The sequence below is a fragment of the Bos indicus x Bos taurus genome, chromosome 5, assembly GCF_003369695.1.
Source record: "Bos indicus x Bos taurus breed Angus x Brahman F1 hybrid chromosome 5, Bos_hybrid_MaternalHap_v2.0, whole genome shotgun sequence".
NCBI lineage: Eukaryota > Metazoa > Chordata > Mammalia > Artiodactyla > Bovidae > Bos > Bos indicus x Bos taurus.
Genome location: NC_040080.1, coordinates 109793627 through 109813399, shown reverse-complemented (window position 1 = coordinate 109813399; position 19773 = coordinate 109793627). Strand labels below are relative to the sequence as shown.

The 19773-nt window shown below is 37.7% G+C and overlaps 1 protein-coding gene across 1 annotated transcript in view; it reads right to left on the bottom strand.

Moving 5' to 3' along the window:
* LIN7A (lin-7 homolog A, crumbs cell polarity complex component) overlaps positions 1-19773 on the bottom strand; it is a 160465-nt gene that overhangs the window by 49826 nt on the left and 90866 nt on the right. The window contains exons 3-4 of the mRNA XM_027543270.1: positions 8886-8957; positions 5976-6185 (exon numbers count right to left, since the gene is read on the bottom strand). Coding sequence (XP_027399071.1) covers positions 5976-6185; positions 8886-8957 — 282 coding nt within the window. The remainder of the gene's footprint in view (positions 1-5975; positions 6186-8885; positions 8958-19773) is intronic.

The following is a 19773-nucleotide window of genomic DNA, read 5'->3' as shown; positions in this document are numbered from 1 at the left end:
CACCTCCACTAGCTTTGTTCATAGTGATGCTTCCTAAGGCCCACTTGACATCACATTCTAGGATGTCTGGCTTTAGGTCAGTGATCACACCATTGTGATTATCTGGGTCATGAAGATCTTTTTTGTACAGTTCTCTGTGTATTCTTGCCATCTCTTCTTAGTATCTTCTGCTTCTGTTAGGTCCATACCATTTCTGTCCTTTATTGAGCCCATCTTTGCATGAAATGTTCCCTTGGTATCTCTAATTTTCTTGAAGAGATCTCTAGTCTTTCCCATTTTGATGTTTTCCTCTATTTCTTTGCACTGATCACTGAGGAAGGCTTTCTTATCTCTTCTTGCTATTCTTTGGAACTCTGCATTCAGATGCTTATATCTTTCCTTTTCTCCTTTGCTTTTTGCTTCTCTTCTTTTCACAGCTATTTGTGAGGCCTCCCCAGACAGCCATTTTGCTTTTTTGCATTTCTTTTCCATGGGAATGGTCTTGATCCCTGTCTCCTGTACAACTTCACGAACCTCATTCCATAGTTCATCAGGCACTCTATCTATCAAATCTAGGCCCTTAAATTTATTTCTCACTTCCACTGTATAATCATAAGGGATTTGATTTAGGTCATACCTGAATGGTCTAGTGGTTTTCCCTACTTTCTTCAATTTAAGTCTGAATTTGGTTTAATAAGGAGTTCATGATCTGAGCCACAGTCAGCTCCTGGTCTTGTTTTGGTTGACTGTATAGAGCTTCTCCATCTTTGGCTGCAAAGAATATAATCAATCTGATTTCGGTGTTGACCATCTGGTGATGTCCATGTGTAGAGTCTTCTCTTGAGTTGTTGGAAGAGGGTGTTTGCTATGACCAGTGCATTTTCTTGGCAAAACTCTATTAGTCTTTGCCCTGCTTCATTCTGTATTCCAAGGCCAAATTTGCCTGTTACCCCAGGTGTTTCTTGACTTCCTACTTTTGCATTCCAGTCCCCTATAATGAAAAGGACATCTTTTTTGGGTGTTAGTTCTAAAAGGTCTTGTAGGTCTTCATAGAACCGTTCAACTTCAGCTTCTTCAGCGTTACTGCTTGGGGCATAGACTTGGATTACTGATATCATGATAAAAAAAAGTAGTTGTTCAGTCATGTCCAACTCTTGCAACTCCTTGGACTGTAGCCTCCTCTGTCTATGGAATTCTCTAGGTAAGAACAGTGGAGTGGGTATCCAAATCAAACGCAGGTCTCCTGCACTTCAGGTGGATCCTTACCATCTGAGCCACCACAGAAGCCCAGATAATCATGATATATCCTTCCTAAATACAGGTAGAGCATAAATACAAACATACATAATTAATACATCTTTTCAGGTGTCTTTTCAGATGTTAAAAGGTCCATGCAGCAATTTCCTTACTTTTTAAGTAGGACAGTAGGAAATTTTCTCCAGAAGACTTGTACTGAAGTAGTAAGGTTTGCTTCATCTATTCAAATCACTCTTACAGAATTTGTTCTCAGTTTAGGATGGTATGTTCTAAAAATATCCCATATTAATTTTCCCAAATGGTACTTTATTTTAAAGTGTAAATTGATCATTTGCTAACATTTTCTCTTTTGTGGTCCTTCCATTACAGAACAATTTTTTTTTTCCCATTAAATACTGCTATCTGCCTGGAATTATTTATATAGAGAAGACTTGTGGATTCAGTGTTAGCAGCCCAGGGTTATTGCATTGGATTAACTACTTTGGCTGACAATTGGAAACCCACTGGGTCATGAAATTTCTCACTTACAGAATGAAAACTACCTTTCGATGAATACCTGATAAATACTAGGTGCTGTTAAAATGTATATAACTTACCTTTAGGTACTTTAAAATAGGTAGTTTATAATGCATAGTTTGATTTTATAGATATGCAATATTTTACATTACACACTGAGAAGCCTAAATCAGTCTAGGTGGTCAGCAAACAGTACATCAGAGAGGTACTCCAGAGGCTGGTCGCACTACAAAAGCTTCTGTTATACCCATCTTAAGGATGTTTTGTTTATTAGCAACAGTTTGTCAGAAATGGATTCTTACTGGCAAAATTAGTGACTTATGAATTAGCATGATAAATGGAACTTAATCAACAAAATTAAAGGTTTTAAATATAAGTGGAATACTAAAGATTCTGGAGATATTTCCCACCTTTGCATGACCAGGTTGCAAAAATCTTAAGGAGGCTCACAGCTTGCACCAAAAGATTAGTGGTGTAAGTTTGATCACTAAAGCTTCTTATTTCCAACTGCCAGTTTAACAGAATTTCTGATGCTGACTATAACAAAAATCTTGGCTCTGGCATGTTGTTTCATCTGCCTCAAATAAACCCTTTTTTCAAGGTTTCAAGGTTTCAGGGTTTGGAACATCTGAATGGACCAAACTAGGATGTTATCAAACTTAACAGAAGAGGTTGTATGAGTCTATTAATGCCTTTTTGCTAATAAATGTTTGCTAAAATATGCTTTTATGGACAGCAGACTTTGCTTTAAAAGTTACATAACTAGCATTAGCAATATCATAGGGGGACTGCTAACTCTCTTCAAGTTTCTTCACTAACCACACTTACACACTTAATTTGTGTGTGACCAAATTATCATAGGATAGTTCTCAACAGACATTTTGCCTCATTTTAATTTTCATTCAACCTCTTAAAATTAGTCCCTGCTCGCCTTATTCAGATTAGGAAATTCAGTTTAGGGGTTATTAATCCATTAACTAAATCCTTTTCTACTGACTGGAAGAGGTCAATCTTCGTACTTGAATGTTTTAACCATCGGACAATTGCACTCACCTCCCATGCTAGTAAGGTCATGCTTAAAATCTTGTGTGCTAGGTTTCAGCATTACATGAACCAAGAACTTCCAGATGCCCAAGCTGGGTTTCGAAAAGGCAGAAGAACCAGAGATCAAATTGCCAACATTTGTTGGATCATAAAAAAACCAAGGGAATTCCAGAAAAACATCTACCTCTGTTTCATCGACTATGCTGAAGCCTTTGACTGTGGATCATAACAAACTGCGGAAAGCTCTTAAAGAGATGGGAATACCAGACCATCTTACCTGTCCCCTGAGAAATCTGTATGTGAGTTAAGAAGCAACAGTTAGAACTCTGTATGGAACAACTGATTGGCTCAGGACTGAGAAAGGAGCACGGCAGGCCTGCCTGCTGTCACCCTGTTTATTTAACCTACACACTGAGCTTCCCTCGTGGCTCAGACTGCAATATAGGATACCTGGGTTCAATCCCTGGGTCGGGAATATCCCCTGGAGAAGGGAATGGCAATCCACTCCACTATTCTTGACTGGAGAATTCCATGAACATAGGAGCCTGGCGGGCTACAGTCCATGGGCTTGTAAAGAGTTGGGCACGACTGAGCGAAGTCATGAGAAATGCTAGCCTGGATGAGTCACAAGCTGGAATCAAGATAGGCAGGAGAAACATCAACAACCTTAGATATGCAGATCATAGCACTCTAATGGCATAAAGCGAAGAGGAACTAAAGAGCCTCTTGATGAGGGTGAAGGAGGAGAGTGAAAGAGCTGGCTTAAAACTAAATATTAGAAAAACTAAGATCATGGCATCTGGCCCCATTACTTCATGGCAAATAGAAGGGGAAAAGGTAGAAGTAGTGACAGATTTCCTATCTGGGGGCTCTAAAATCACTGCAGATGGTGACTGCAGCTATGAAATTAGAAAACAACCGCTTCTCAGCAGGAAAGCTACGACAAACTTAGACAGTGTGCTCTGTATAGTCAAGGCTATGGTCTTCCCAGTAGTAATGTAAGGTTGTGAGAGCTGGACTGTAAAGAAGGCAGAGTGCCATAGAATTGATGATTTCAAACTAGGAAGGCTCGTGAGGGTTCCTTGGACAGCAAGGGAAATCAACTCTGAATATTCATTGGAAGGACTGATGCTGAAGTTGAAGCTCCAGTATTTTGGTTACCTGATGCAAACAGCCAACTCACTGGAAAAGTCCCTGATGCTGGGAAAGACTGAAAGCAGAAGAGGATGTCAGAGTAAGAGATGACTGGATGGCATCACCAATGCAATGGACATGAACCTGGGCAAACTCTGGGAGATGGTGAGGGCCAGGGAGGCCTGGCATGGTGCAGTCCATGGGGTCGCAAAGAGTTGGACATGATTGGGTGACTGAACAACAACAACAATCTATCAAATCCATGGATATTGAGTGGTAGAGTCTGATGTGTCTGATTCCATTGCACCTGCAATCTGCCAGATAAAGTCCCAGATCATTGTAAGGAATAGCGGAGTGATTATTAAATGCCAACAGCTCTGTTCCCTACAAACTTATGGGTTAAACAAAGGTTCTTTTGCCCTTTTGACAGATAGCTTAAATGAAGTCAACTAAATATTGATTTAATATAAGTTTTCTGTAGCTTTACATAAATACACTTACTATGAATATATTTTTGGTTCTTTTAAAAATATATATCTTTTTAAAATATTTTTATATATATTTTTTATATATTTAAAAAAATATATCTTCCTTTGATCTACCCAATACATTCAGAGAAATCATAAATTCACACAGTGAGGCACAGATTACTTTGTGACATAATTGCATGACCTAGCTTTAGAGTCCTCCCCTAGAAAACTTAACTATGAAATTATCAGTTGAAACATGCTTTGAAAAAGTCCTAGTTATCTAAAGGTCAATAAAAAAGCTCATTTTAAAGCATTGTTGCTTAGAAAAAAGTAAATGAAATGGTAATTTTAGAATTGGAATGCTGAAGGGATATAAAATATTCATGGATTGGTGATTTTGATGTACATGAGAGATCTGCAGAGTTGAATAATTTGGGGTTCTATAAAACTACTAGTCACGCCAAAAAAATGCAAGATATAAATACAGAAGAATTTATTCCATGGCTATAAACAAAATATCACATTTCAAATGCATTTATTTTGGATATTATGTCCTTAGCAGAAATCACTATACCACAAAGAACACAAATCTAATTTATTTTTTTAAACCTTAAGTTCTTAGAAGACAGATCCAAGGTGAAAAGAAAAGTAAGCTTTGATATGTTTCTATTCATACTTCTGAAATTTTTGCTTTTGGGTTATTATTTTTGATTTAAGTAGAAGGGAAGAATTATGCATTTCACATGAAGCCATTTCATTAACAACTCATTATTACATGTAAAGGTAATGGCATCCAAAGAATTTGAGACTGTGAAAAAATATATGTTCATACTTTTCACTTCATGTGAAAACTAAGATAAATATAATGAATAGATACTCCCCCCCCTTTTTTTTTCAGGAAAGGGGCTAATATATTTTTATTTTACTGTAGCTGTTTACTTGGCTTAAAGAATTACCTGTGCATTAGCCTTTTCCATGTGTGTTATTATTATACATATTAAAGGGATCCTTCTTCTATAATTAAAATGAAAAATAAATAGGGTAAAAGTTCTAGCTTTATTTTTTAAATGTGTATATTTGCCTACAGTAACTTTGAATAACTCAATGGACATGAATTTGAGCAAACTCTGAGATTAAAGATGAATTTGAGGAAATTCATTCATATCTCTGAAGGATAGGAGAATCTGGTATGCTGCAGTCCATGGAGTTGCAAAGAGTCAGACAAAACTCAGTGACTGAATAACAACAAACTTTGAATAAAAGTAACTTGAAATTATGTTCTTTTAAGTATTAATTCAATTAGAGTATTATGTGGGGAAAATTCTACTAGCTGGAATAATATCTTGGGATGATTTTCCCAGGAGGTCCTCTTTATTATCCCTGAACAAGACAAAATGATAAATCAAAGCTATAAAATTATCTCTTTTGTAGGTTTGATATCCATCAATGCTTAGGAAGTTGTTTGGACACAATATAAAGATTTGCTCTAGGATTTCAACACTGATTCAATAACAGCGATGGGGGAGGGGAGGATGTACTCAGAGTGAAAAACCTCTGATTATGTTATGAACATACCACTCCATTCACTGATAGCAGCTGGTCTCCTCTCTTGAGGCCTCCGTGTCTTTCAGCCACCCCTCCAGGAATGATGCGAGAGATATAAATGGGAGAATTTTGCTCCTTTCCTCCCATCACGTTAAAACCAAGGCCTTCATCTGTCTTTGGCAGTTCGACTACCCGAGGGTGGGAATGGCCTTCACTAGCTGCAAAAGCTGCAACTGTAGCCTGAAAGAAAAGATGATCATTTGGTGATAAAACGAGGGAAATAAGGCTATTCACACGATTTGCAGTGCGTAGACCGGGCAACTCCTCCTATTTTATAGCATTCTCCTGTGAAAGAAAGAATACAAAAGGGATGGAGGGGGCTTTCTTCATTTGCTGCTGCTGCTGCTAAGTCGCTTCAGTCGTGTCCGACTCTGTGCGACCCCACAGACGGCAGCCCACTAGGCTCCTCTGTCCCTGGGATTCTCCAGGCAAGAACACTGGAGTGGGTTGCCATTTCCTTCTCCAATGCATGAAAGTGAAAAGTGAAAGGGAAGTCGCTCAGTCGTGTCCGACTCTGTGTGACCCCACAGACGGAGCCCACTAGGCTCCTCCATCCATGGGATTTTCCAGGCAAGAGTACTGGAGTGGGGTCCTTTATAATTCCTTTCTTTGGCAAAGCTCAGCCCAACTATTTCCACCGTTCTACATCTTACCCATTATGACAAAGTTTTCCCTTTTTCATAAAAATCTTTCCCAGAGGTCTTGGTTAGATGCAATTCTTCCTATCCTTGGATTCCAAATAGCTTTGGTGCATATAATACCTACATACAGTACATAAACTACAATTATTGCATATATTATATACGTGCTGATCACCAGCACCTTAAGGGCTGAGACTGTGGCTTCCACTTTTTTGTATTACACAGTCTAACTTGGTGCTTGTGCATGCATGAAGTAGCTTCAATTGTGTCTGACTCTGTGACCCTATGGACACACATGGGGTCAACACATGGGGTTCTCTAGGCAAGAATACCGGAGTGGATTGCCATGCCCTCCTCCAGAGAATCTTCCTGATCCAGGGATCGAACCTGCATCTCTTATGTCTCCTGAATTGGTGGCCGGTTCCTTTACCACTAGCGACACCTGATAAATGTTCATAAATAATAACTCAATACACCAAGGAGCACTGTAACCACTGGCTTAACAAATTTACTACTTTTTTCCTAAATTGAAAATGCCTAAAAGAAAAAAAGCTAAAACAAAATAATAGATTCAAACAGATTATAATTATTCCACATCAGTATTCCATATTATATGAGAGGTCCTCTTATCTGGCACAGGTTTTTTTCCCCTTATATTTAAAATTGATATTTCAACTACTCTAGCAATGTAGGTAAAATGAGAAGTCCATGGTTTTATACCTAGATGTACAAAATACAATTTAATATGGACATACGTTTATTTTAAAACTCATATATATTAGTTTTAAAAAATAAGTTAAAGAAATAACTTACCATTAGTTTTCACCCCCTCCCTTCCATTGAAATAAAGTAAGAATATTGCCTGCTTCTTATTTTCCACCTCCAGTAACCTGCCTTAACCACAGCTGGTTAGATGTCTATTATAAAGCGATTTACTCAACACTGTGAAAATACTGATTCCCAAAAACTGTACATTCTTTTTCACACACAGCATTAACACATCAACTTAGCATTATGCTACTGTCTGCATTTAGTGAAAGATAGTGAATGAAATGGAAATAATGGCTTGTTTTTAGCTACATGCATTTGCTCATGCAAACCCTGTTGTCATGCATAGGTTTTAATGGCTGACATGGATGCAATGCAGACAGCCCAGAAACAACCAGAAAATATTGTGCTATTGCAACATTATGCTGCTATCCTGCTGTTCTACATGAATAAGAAATGAGAATGGTAAAATACTACATAATTCACTTTCCCCTTAATTAAACCATGTAGGGATCATTTTTCTGTGTGTGTTTCACTTCAGTACAAGCAAAGCATGATGTAATGATAATAATACCCTTTTTGTGCCTGGGTTAAAAAAAAATTAAAAAACAAAAACGAAAAAATAGTCACAAGTCTACAGTATTCAGTTACAGAATGAAAACTTAAAAGTCAGGAGAGAAACCAATAAGAGGTGATGTAACACAAAAGAATTAAATGGAAAATTCTGATTATTTCCAACAGTTATTTCTTATATATTATTGGAAAGAGAAAAGCTTTTAAAAAGCAAATGTATATCTACTATAACATTTCTGCACTTATAAAATAAGAACTGCAGTACTAATTTTAGGTTAAAACTGTTATTTCCTATGGTCTATTTTCCATATAATCTCATGATCCTACTGCTGTAACATTTTCATTCATAGGGTCTCTGCAATCTCTGGATTGGAGTTTTTCAAGAGCAAATGTAGTCTCTACCACAACAGCCGACAAGCCTTCCCTTTAGGTCAATATCATATTCGTTCAGCTGCTCTGCTGAGTAGTACATGGAAAATCCTCTATCAGTGGGTATCAGGTGAGTTCTTGCCATGTCTAGCTTGAGTCAAACCTTTAGACTTGTGCAAATAAATTTCCATGCATTGAATAGTGAACAGGTTCTTTTGGATCAGAAGAATGTGTCAGAAAACCAAGAAGTATTTCATACGATGAACCAGTAGATTTGCTTGTGCCAAATGAACATTTAGTGAGTTTAATGAAATCATTCTCCTTTCTTAAGCTACAGAAGCAGCAGAAACGTTCAATTTTTCCATTAGGATTTTTACCTGGGAAGTAGTACTGGTTCTAGACTCTGGGCTGCCACTGATGTCTAAATTCTCTTACAGTGTACACACGAGAATACCTGAAACACACACGCGCACAATCAATTACTAGATCACTGGGGTTAAGTATATTTTTAAAGTTACTCAAGTCTTACCTTTGCTGTGGCCCTGGCACGGAATTCGGGACAGCCATTAACAGTTATCGTTTCATGCATATATTGATACACCTAAAATGTTCACATAAAAAAAGAATGTGTAAGAACATTAAGAATATCAATTCTTTCATTGCAGATAGGACAATAAATTTTCATTGCTAAGACAGAAGTTCCCTATCACAAAGTGAAACAGGTCTGGATCAATTATCCTGATGATTTGATCTAAAAATCCCTCCTATTTTTTTGGATGGGTTGGAGGAGGTTGCTGTAGAAAAGATAAGGCAATCATTTTTATTCAGAAGTTTTAAATTTGGCATTCCTTGTTTATCAAGTAATAAAACTTCTATATCTGGTTTTATAAAAAAACCCTTTGGTAAAAATGTTTACCATTATTTACAGTTCTAGCTCTCAAATATGTAATAAAAATGATGTATATAGTTATTTCCTGAATCTAGGTGATACTTTAAAAACAGTTTTCAAAATTCCACAACACTGAGATGACAATATCTTTTCCTTGAACACTGGAAGGTATGCATGTTGGAATGTGTTGCTGATACACAGTCATAATTTGGAACTACAGAGATTCAAGAGCAAAGACAAGTCAAGTAAGAGATTCTCGGAACTGGTATACAGAACAACATATCCACTACAGGTTCATGTTAACACTTAGGTGAAACGGAAAGAATGGAGGGTAAAATCTGAGTCTAGAATGATGTTACAGTAAGCATACAGGTTTTGCTGACTAGTGGACCTGTGTTTGAGCCTTTTAATATAATTTGGGAACTATGAGGTCTTGGTTGAACCACTTTACCACTTGGATTCTTTTTGTCCATCTGAAATATGAGTAAATAATAATTATTTTGTATGGATCCTTTTACTGAAGTAACACTCTCAGAACGCCAACCCCAACAGGTTACTTCCTAGAAAGAACATATTATTACTAAGTATGATTCTAGACACAACTATATGAGATGGCTGGATGGCATCACTGACTCGATGGACGTTAGTCTGAGTGAACTCCAGGAGTTGGCGATGGACAGGGAGGCCTGGTGTGCTGCGATTCATGGGGTCACAAAGAGTCAGACACGACTGAGTGACTGAACTGAACTGAACTGAGACACAACTATACAGACTGTTGAAACATAACAGAAATATTGTTATATTTTTCCTCTAAACTACCAAGGATGGGGTTAGGAAATCAGTTGCTAAAATATATTGCTTAATTTTAAATAAACTGAAGTGTAGAAGATAACTTTTAAAGGACAGTTTGAAGAAGATGTTTTGAAAAATAACATGATTAAATATGCTTGATTATATGCTCATTTTGAAGATTTAAATAATAAATCTTCCCATGGTGGGAACTGATCATGCATGCTACATCAAGCCTCTCATTTAAGTTGCTAAAGTAAGAGTCCTATCTTTCTCTTACTCTCAGCTTAGGTCTGTTCCTGGATTCAGTGTCCTCAAAGTGGCACCTCCCTCTTCCCATGGTGGTTCAGATAGTAAAGAATCTGCCTGTGAAGCAGGAGACCTGAGTTTGATCCCTGTTTCGGGAAGATCCCCTGGAGAAGGAAATGGCAACCCACTCCAGTATTATTGCCTGGCAAATCCCATGGACAGAGGAGCCTGGCAGGCTACAGTCCATGGAGTTGCAAAGAGTTGGATATGACTGAGCGACTAAGCACAGTACAGCAAACCACAAAGGTAAAAGTCCATTTGGTATTATACTGGAATATATTTCAGGAGTGACCCATAAGCTATACCAATAAAAGATAAAATAGGAAAATTTAAATTGAAGATTTCTTTTCTTTTCTATTAATCATACTTTATATGCTTAAGTTAAAAGTTATTAAGGTCAATTCAAAAGTTGATTAATTCAACAACCATTCATTGAGTGTCTGGGACTAATTTCCCAACATTTTTTTATTGGCTCCTTTCTCAAATAGATTTGGTTGAATTCCCCACTAATGCTGATTCATCTTCCCCAGGTAGCATATTTAAGGAGAAGAAAGATAAAACAGTCTGGACTAGAAGGGCAGGAGGACTACTCAGAATCTACCTTTTATCTTGTACTTCCACTAAATAACCATGGTATCCAATTTCTGTAGGAAATCTAAACAGGGAGGAGCACAGTTTTCTGAAGAGCATTTTGTGTAACTGGGACCTGCTAATGCAAATTCTTCAGATTATCAAAATAGCTGCTATACATGTTTCCATACTACTTCCTAGACAGTACATCATTTTGTTTTGTAGAAATAGCCCTTCTACAAATGCCACTTATTTGCTCTTACAGCCTATTTAAGAGGAAGATTTTCTCTAGCCTGTTTCACTTGTTAAAACTCTCTCAAATTTGACCCCTTTGCTCCATTCTGACTTACTATCTGTTGCTCAAAGCACTGCATTAATGTCAACTGGGTCTTTCCACCAACAAAGCACTGTGGACTTTAGTTATCATCATCAACCAGACCATGCTGCTTCGGTGCTCCTGGCTGCCTCTTGCCCTTACAGTAAAGGTTGCAAAGTCAAATGCTTACAAAAGTCTAGCTAGCAAAACAATGCAGAACCCAGTCTGCTCTCTTAGTCTTGTTTTCGTACTTCCTTTCCTCCTCTCTGAGCATTAACCAAACATATCACACCCTCTGAGTTGTTCAGGCCTTTGCACATGCTGTGTGTTCTGTTTGGAATGCCCTTCCATCAGGAAGACTCTCATCTAAGTTTAACACAATCAACAGATTTAATGCAATTCTTATCAAAATTCCAAAGACATTTTTCATAAAAATAGAACATAATCCTAAAATTTATATGGAACCACAAAAGACCTTGAATAGACAAAGCAATCTTGAAAAAGGAGAACAAAGCTGGAGGCATCATCCACCTTGGTTTCCAACTATATTACAAAGCTGTAGTGACCAAAACTGTATGGTGTTGACATAAAAACAGACATAGATCAATGTGACAGAATGGAGAGCCCAGAAATAAACCTGTAGTGTATGGTCAATTAATTTATGATAATGGAAATAAGAGTACACAATAGGGAAAAGACATTCTTACAAATAAACACTGTTGAGAAAACTGGACAGCCACACGCAAAAGAATGAAACTAAACAATTATCTTAGACCATATGCACAAATTTATTCAAAATAGATTAAACACTTGAATGTTAGACCTAAAACCGTAAAACTCATAGAAGAAAACATAGGTGGTAAGCTTCTTGATAGTGATCTCAGAGATAATTTTTTGGATCTGACTCTAAAAGCAAAGGTAACAGAAGCAAAAATAAACAAATGCTGCTACTGCTGCTGCTGCTGCTGCTAAGTCACTTCAGTCGTGTCCGACTCTGTGCGACACCATAGACAGTAGCCCAATAGGCTCCCCCGTCCCTGGGATTCTCCAGGCAAGAACACTGGAGTGGATTGCCATTTCCTTCTCCAATGCATGAAAGTGAAAAGTGAAGTCGCTCAGTCGCTCAGTCATGTCCAACTCTTTGGGACCCCATGGACTGCAGCCTACCAGGCTCCTCCGTCCATGGGATTTTCCAGGCAAGAGTACTGGAGTGGGGTGCCATTGCCTTCTCTGATAAACAAATGAGACTACATCAAATTAAAAAGCTTCTGCACAGCAAGGGAAGCCATCAACAAAATGAAAAAGCAACTTACTGAATGGGAGAAAATATTTGCAAATCACATATCTGATAAGAGGATAATATTCAAAATATACGAACTCATACAACTCAACACCAAAAATAAAACAATCTAATTTAAAAATGGGCAGGGTATCTGAATAGACATTTTTCCAGAGAAGACGTACAGATGGCCAACAGGCACATGAAAAGAAGCTCAACATCACTAACACATCACTAATCATCAGGGGATGCAAATCAAAACCATAATGAGATATCATCTCACACCTGTTAGAATGGCTATTACCAAAAAGAGAAGAAATAGCAAGAGTTGCAGAGGATGTGGAGAAAAGAAAACCCCCGTGCACTGTTGATGCAATTGTAAATTACTGTAAAGTGAAAGTGAAGTCGCTCAGTCGTGGCTGACTCTTTGCGACCCCACGGACTGTAGCCTACCAGGCTCCTCCATCCATGGGATTTTCCAGGCAAGAGTACTGGGGTGGGTTGCCATTGCCTTCTCCAGAGGATCTTCCCGACCCAGGGATCGAACCTGGGTCTCTCACACTGTAGGCAGATGCTTTATCGTCTGAGCCAGCAGGGAAGTCCTATTAGTGTAACCACTATGGAAAATATTGTGGAATTTCCTCAAAAAATTAAAAATAGAACTATATTATGATCCAGTAATTGCACTTCTAGGTATTTACCCAAAGAAAATGAAAACACTGACTCAAAAAGATATATGCACACACATATCTATATATGCACATATATGCAATATGTTCATTGCAACATTAGTTAGGAGAGCCAAGGCCTGTCATGCTGTGATTCCTGGGGTCGCAGAGTCGGACACGACTGAGCAACTGAACTGAACTGAAGGTATAGAAACAAACTAAGTAGACATCAATGGATAAACAGGCAACGGAATACTAGTCAGCCAAAGAATAAAATCTTGCAATTTGTAATAAAGTATATAGATCCTGAAGGCATTACGTTAACTAAAATAAGTCAGAGAAAGATAAATACCATATGATCTCACTTATATGTTGCATGTAAACAAAAAAAACCAACAACAAAACAAGCAAACAAATGGAACCAAGCTCATATATACAGAAAACAGATTGGTAGTTGCCAGAGAGGGGGTGGGCAAAAAGGTACAAACTTCAGTTATAAAATCAGTCATGGGAATACAGTGGACAGCAAGGTCACTGCAGTTAACAGTACTGTGTATGTATGTGTGCTTAGTCATGTCTGACTCACTGTGACGCCATGGAGCTATGTATTGTACATTTGAAAGTTGCTAACAGAGTAGATCATAAAAGTCCTCCTCACCAGGAAAAGAAGAAAAAAATTTGTAACTATTCACAGTTATGGATGCTAACTAGACTTACTGTGGTGATTATTTCACAGTATAGACAAATACTGAATTGCTATGTTGTACATTTGAAACTAATATATGTCAATTATATTTCAATAAAAAATAAAAGGAGGAAAATTGAAGCACAAAAGCAAAAAATAATTTTCTAAGAGTCTGAGATAAATACAAATTAAGAATAATTATCCTAATACCCCAGTTTGAATTGTGAATTTAAAAACGGGCCATATAAGAAAAGTAGTGTGTATAGATAACTGCACATACTCTGGAGGAAACAAACCCTAAGCCTTGATCAGTTACTTGATTTCTCTGGGCTCAATTTTTAGTTTGAAAAATGTGCTTAAAGCAGCAACTAACTTGTAGTTCTTCTGTTGTGAAGATTCAATGAGATAAGAGCTGTCCATGGGATATAGTAAATGCATAAGAAATTAATTACTATTATTAGTATTTAATGTTTCCCAATGTATTTGACCCTGGGAACTTTGAGGAAGAATCTTCTAGGACTAGGAGGCTGTGAACACTTTTAGGAAGAATTGATCAAGACTGTGGTTCTCGACAAGGGACAATTTTGTCCCCACCTCCAGGAGACACTGAGCAATATCTGGAGACATCTTGGGTTGTTACAAATGGGGAGAGTGATGGTGTTGCTGGCCTCTAGTACGTAGAGGCCTGGGATGCTGCTAGACAGCCTACAATGGTCAGGGTAGCCTGCCCCACTCCAGTAATGAATTACCTACCAAAATGTCAATGAAGCTGAGATTGGAAAACCCTGAACTAGTAAACAGAGATACCGATTTTCTTTTGATATGTAATAATTTGTGAGCTGGAAAATGTAATTTGTATAGCACTGAGTAAAGAGTCTTCTAAATGTTCAATAAATAATTTTTGGAGTCAAATATCAAGTGTAGGCCAAGTGTAGTGCTAAGCATTTTATATCCATGAGTTCATTTCATTCTCACAATTTGTGGTTCAGGCATTCTGCACACAAGAAAACAGCCATGGAGATGGCAACATGCCCATAATTACACAGCTAGTCAGTGGTCAGTTTGGTACAGAAATTCATATCTAACTGCCTCCCAAATATTTCCTCTTTTAACCACATCAGGTTCTCTTATATTGAGACAACATCAGACCACTACTATTTTGACAGCATGTGTTGAAACAGATGTGCAGATGTCACAAGTTCTTATATTCAGAATAAAAGTTTCTGAATTTTTTATGTTTATACCACTAAACAAGTGGTAGCTGTAAATTTACAATATGGTTCTGAAATCAACAAATATATCACTCCAAATGAAAGTGAAACAGCACTTTAATCCTCTTTTCTGGTTTTAACATACAAAGTGAAATCGAGTATTATTGTCAGCTTTCATCCTATAAAATACAATAGATTCTGATTACTTGGCTTTCAAAAGTGAGCTATAAAGGTCATGCTCGAAGTCAAAGCCTGGAGACATTAATTATCTTTTCATTAGCTGTGTCATCTTATGAACATTTCTTAGCCTTTTATTTCCTAAGGGGCAAAGCCTATCCCTGCCTATCTTACTTTTCAAGGACAACTGTAAAAGTATAAATTTTTGAAGAAAGTTGTTATGGAAAGCTAAAGTACTTTCCAGATACCCTGAGACAGTTTCTGATGGGAAACAGAAAACTCTTGTATGGGCTTCTTGAAGGGACAGTGGGATGGGGCTTATGGTCCTCGGAATCTTTTGGGTCCCCAGACGTTTGGCAAACTTTACCTACACTATTTCTAAGCATATTCTATTGGATATGATACATTTAACTCCTAGTGAAAAGTCAAATAATTTATAAAAACTCTTCCCACAGGGTTTTATTTTACATTTTAATCAATAATTCCCTAACCTTGAGTAAATCCCACAAATTCAACAAGCATTTTGTGTATTTAGAACCTATTCTGCCGTGCTGTGCTCAGTCATGAGCACAGCTGCTTAGTTGCTCAGTCGTGTCTGACTCTGTGCAACCCCATGGACTGTAGCCCACCAGGCTCCTCTGTCCATGGGATTCTCCAGGCCAGAATATTGGAGTGGGTTGCCATGCCCTCCTCCAGGGGATCTTCCCAACCCAGGGATTGAACCCAAGTCTCCCGCATTGCAGGCAGAGTCATCAGGAAAGCCCAGAATCTATTCTAACATACTGAAAATCGACAAATACAGATTAATTCAATAAAAGCATTGGAAGTGTAGTGAGTTGGTTCAAAAAGATTCATTCATTAATTCATTCAGCTAATATTCACTTATGGGCTATTCTACTCAGTATGTTAGGCATATGGGCCAAAATATGAAAAAAAAAAATACTGGCTGCTTCTAAAACTTTGAGCTAATATTAGTGTTTACCAAAGAGGGGCTACTTTAAAATATTTTAAGTGAAAAGTTTAAATTTTACTTTTTCTTTATATTTAAAAGCAGATAGTCTACTTTTTCTGGAGAGAAAAAATGTCTCTGAGAGAATAACAAATTCAAACACAGCAAAAGCTTCTCTTGTGTACCAAGTTTATAGTTCCCACTTAGATAGAGTTAAAACAAATAGCTAAAATTCAAGTGCAAGAGGATTTTTGCCTCTGAGCTTTCATTTATCACAGACTATGTTGTTGTTGCTGTTGCTAAGTCGTTTCAGTCGTGTCCGACTCTGTGCGACCCATAGACGGCAGCCCACCAGGTTCCCCCATCCCTGGGATTCTCCAGGCAAGAACACTGGAGTGGGTTGCCATTTCCTTCTCCAATGCATGAAAGTGAAAAGTCAAAGTGAAGTCGCTCAGTCGTGTCCAACTCTTAGCGACCTCATGGACTGCAGCCTACTAGGCTCCTCTATCCATGGGATTTTCCAGGCAAGAGTACTGGAGTGGGGTGCCATTGCCTTCTCCATCATAGACTATGTAGACAGTATCAATATGAACTTTACATTGAATCATTGCTGTTGATCTTGAAAACTCTGATTGGTACAGAGATATAGGAAAGGGATGACCACTCTATATCATGAGTTTCTTGTTCTCAGTCCCTTTTCTCTGTGACTTTAAGGAATGTATTACCTATGAATCTTACTTTTCTACTATGTAAAACACTATCTTCAAGAGTTAGCCAAAGAAGAAAAAGTTATGTGGCTTCATGAACCATGACATCTTATTCTTATACTTTTATTATAATAGCTGCCATATTTTTATTATTACTATTACATGCATGTCTAAGATTCAATTGGAAAGATGCCGTTAGAGTTTAGCTGCTTGGCCACCAAGTATAGAAAAAAAACTTTTAAGTTCAAAACTAGATTCCGATTGTTATCTTCTGCTCTTGCAGACAGTTTTATTGACTTGTGCATTTGGGTGTTATTTTAAAGTTGTTGCATGAGACAGACACAAGGAAGGCTTGCCTTACGCCAGCCCTATTTTCAACCCCCTCCTCCCAGCACTGACTAGACACACGACCCAGTTCTGTCCAGTGAGAATTCAACCAGAAGTAGATGAGAGGTTTCTGTGAAGTGTTGCTGTCTTGGTACAAGTACTGTCCTTTTTTCTCCCTCTGTTTCTTGTCTGAGGGAATATTATCAGCTGTGATAGCAACCTTTAACTACAAGAGAAAGGCCAACAAAACCTATAGACATCAGCTCTGATCACATGGGCCTCCTGAATCTCTGTGATCAGCTGCCTACTCTCAACTTCTTGTAATGAAGAAAAACAGTCTTATTTGTCTAAGCCATTCAAGTTGGATTTTATACTATTTTCGGCCAAGAGAATTCCTCATTGCTATATTATTCAAGTAAATGTTATATGTAACTATGCTATATTTGGAGTCTGTTTCCTTCTAGCCTCTTCCAATTCCAAAAGTTGCAAGTTTTGTTAGAAATCAAAGTAAATTTGTTAATATGAGGGTTTAGAAACTTAGAGTAAAGGATAAAAATACAGTTAAAAATGCAGAAAATAACTAGGAAAATGAAAAGACAAGCTGACTGAGAGGAAATGTTTGCAAATACATAGCTAAAAATGGCCTCCTATCCACAATATATAAAGAGCTCTCCAAAGTCAATAACAAGAAAACAATCCAATTAAAAACTATGTAAAATAGAGAGAGTTTTGGTTAGGATTCCAGACTTTCACTGCTGTAGCCCAGATTCAATCCTTGGATGGGGAACTGAGATTCCATAAGCCTCCCGGCAAGTCCAAAAAAAAAAAAAAAAGGGTAAAGTATCTGAACAGGCATGTCATCAAGGAAGATACATGGGTGGCAACTATGAAAACATAGTAAACATCATTAATCACTAGGAAATTCAAATTAAAACCATAGTTAGATCCATGTACACACTTACTAAAATGTTGAGATTTCAAAAAATCCTGACAATAACTAGTATGGCTGCTGCTGCTGCTAAGTTGCTTCAGTCGTGTCCGACTCCGTGCGGCCCCATAGACAGCAGCCCATCAGGCTCTGCCGTCCTTAGGATTCTCCAGGCAAGAACACTGGATGGGTTGCCATTTCCTTCTCCAATGCATGAAAGTGAGAAGTCAAAGTGAAGTCGCTCAGTCGTGTCCAACTCTTAGCGACCCCATGGACTGCAGCCCACCAGGCTCCTCCATCCATGGGATTTTCCAGGCAAGAGTACTGGAGTGGGGTGCCATTGCCTTCTCCTAACTAGTATGGCAAGAGTGTTAAATAACTAGAAATCTTGTACATGGCTAGTGGGAATGGAAAATGCCACATCCTCCTGAGAAAACAAAATAATAGTTTTCTATAAATTTAAACCTAATCTTGTAAGATTCATTGCCTTCATTTAGCTATTTATCCAAGATAAATAAAAATGTAAATTCATATAAAAATGAGATGCAAGCATGCTTTATTCATAATCACCACAAACTGGTATCAACTCAATAGCCTTCAAAGGTAGATGCATAATCAAATGGAAGCACATCTGTACAATGGACTACTGCTGGGCAATAAAAAGGAGCAAGCTATTCATACATGCAACCGTGTGGATGAATCTCAACTGCATGCTGCTCAGTGAAAGAAGCCAGACTCTCTAATGATTTCATTTATATGACACTCAGGAAAAGGCAAAATAATAAACAAGGTCAGAAAACAGATCGAAGGTTGTCAGTAGCTGAGGGTGGGAAGAGATTGACTATTAGGCATGAGAAAATTGGGGCGGGGTGTTAGAACTGTTCTAATACCTTGATGTAGGTTATGGTTAAGATGACTACACAGGATTATTAAAGCTCTGAAAGTTTACACTGAAAAGGGGAAGTATACTTTATGGCAATTATACGCCTGATTTTTAAAAAGGCAGAAAATATTTCTAAAGAGATGAAAATATTCAGAAACTTAACTTTTATTTTGGAAACTAAAAATAAAAACATCAAAACACAAAAACCTACATATATTTAAAGTGAAAGTCACTCAGTCATATCCAACTCTTTGCAACCCAATGGACTATACATATACAGTCCATGGAATTCTCCAGGCCAGAATACTGGAGTGGGTAGTCATTCCTTTCTCTAGGGGATCTTCCCAACCCAGGGATCAAATCCAGGTCTCCCACATTGCAAGCAGATTCTTCACCGTCTGAGCCACCAGGGAAGCCCTACATATATTTAAGAAAGTATTTATTATAATAAGAAGATGACATTAGCCCCCATTCCTCAAAATTTATAAATGTGGAAAGCAAGGCATACTTTAATGAATGGTAATATCTCTGTCAAACATAGAATACTCCAGTGCCTGATTACAGACAAGCTAACTACTAAAATGTCAATAGAATTATAGTCAAGATTAAACAAACTCCTCCATATCAGTGACTGGAAAAAAGAAAGAAAACTTACAGCAACGTTGTGAAAAATGAAAATGACGTTAAACTTCAAGAGGGAGAAAAGCAAGAAGACATGAGATCAGATTAC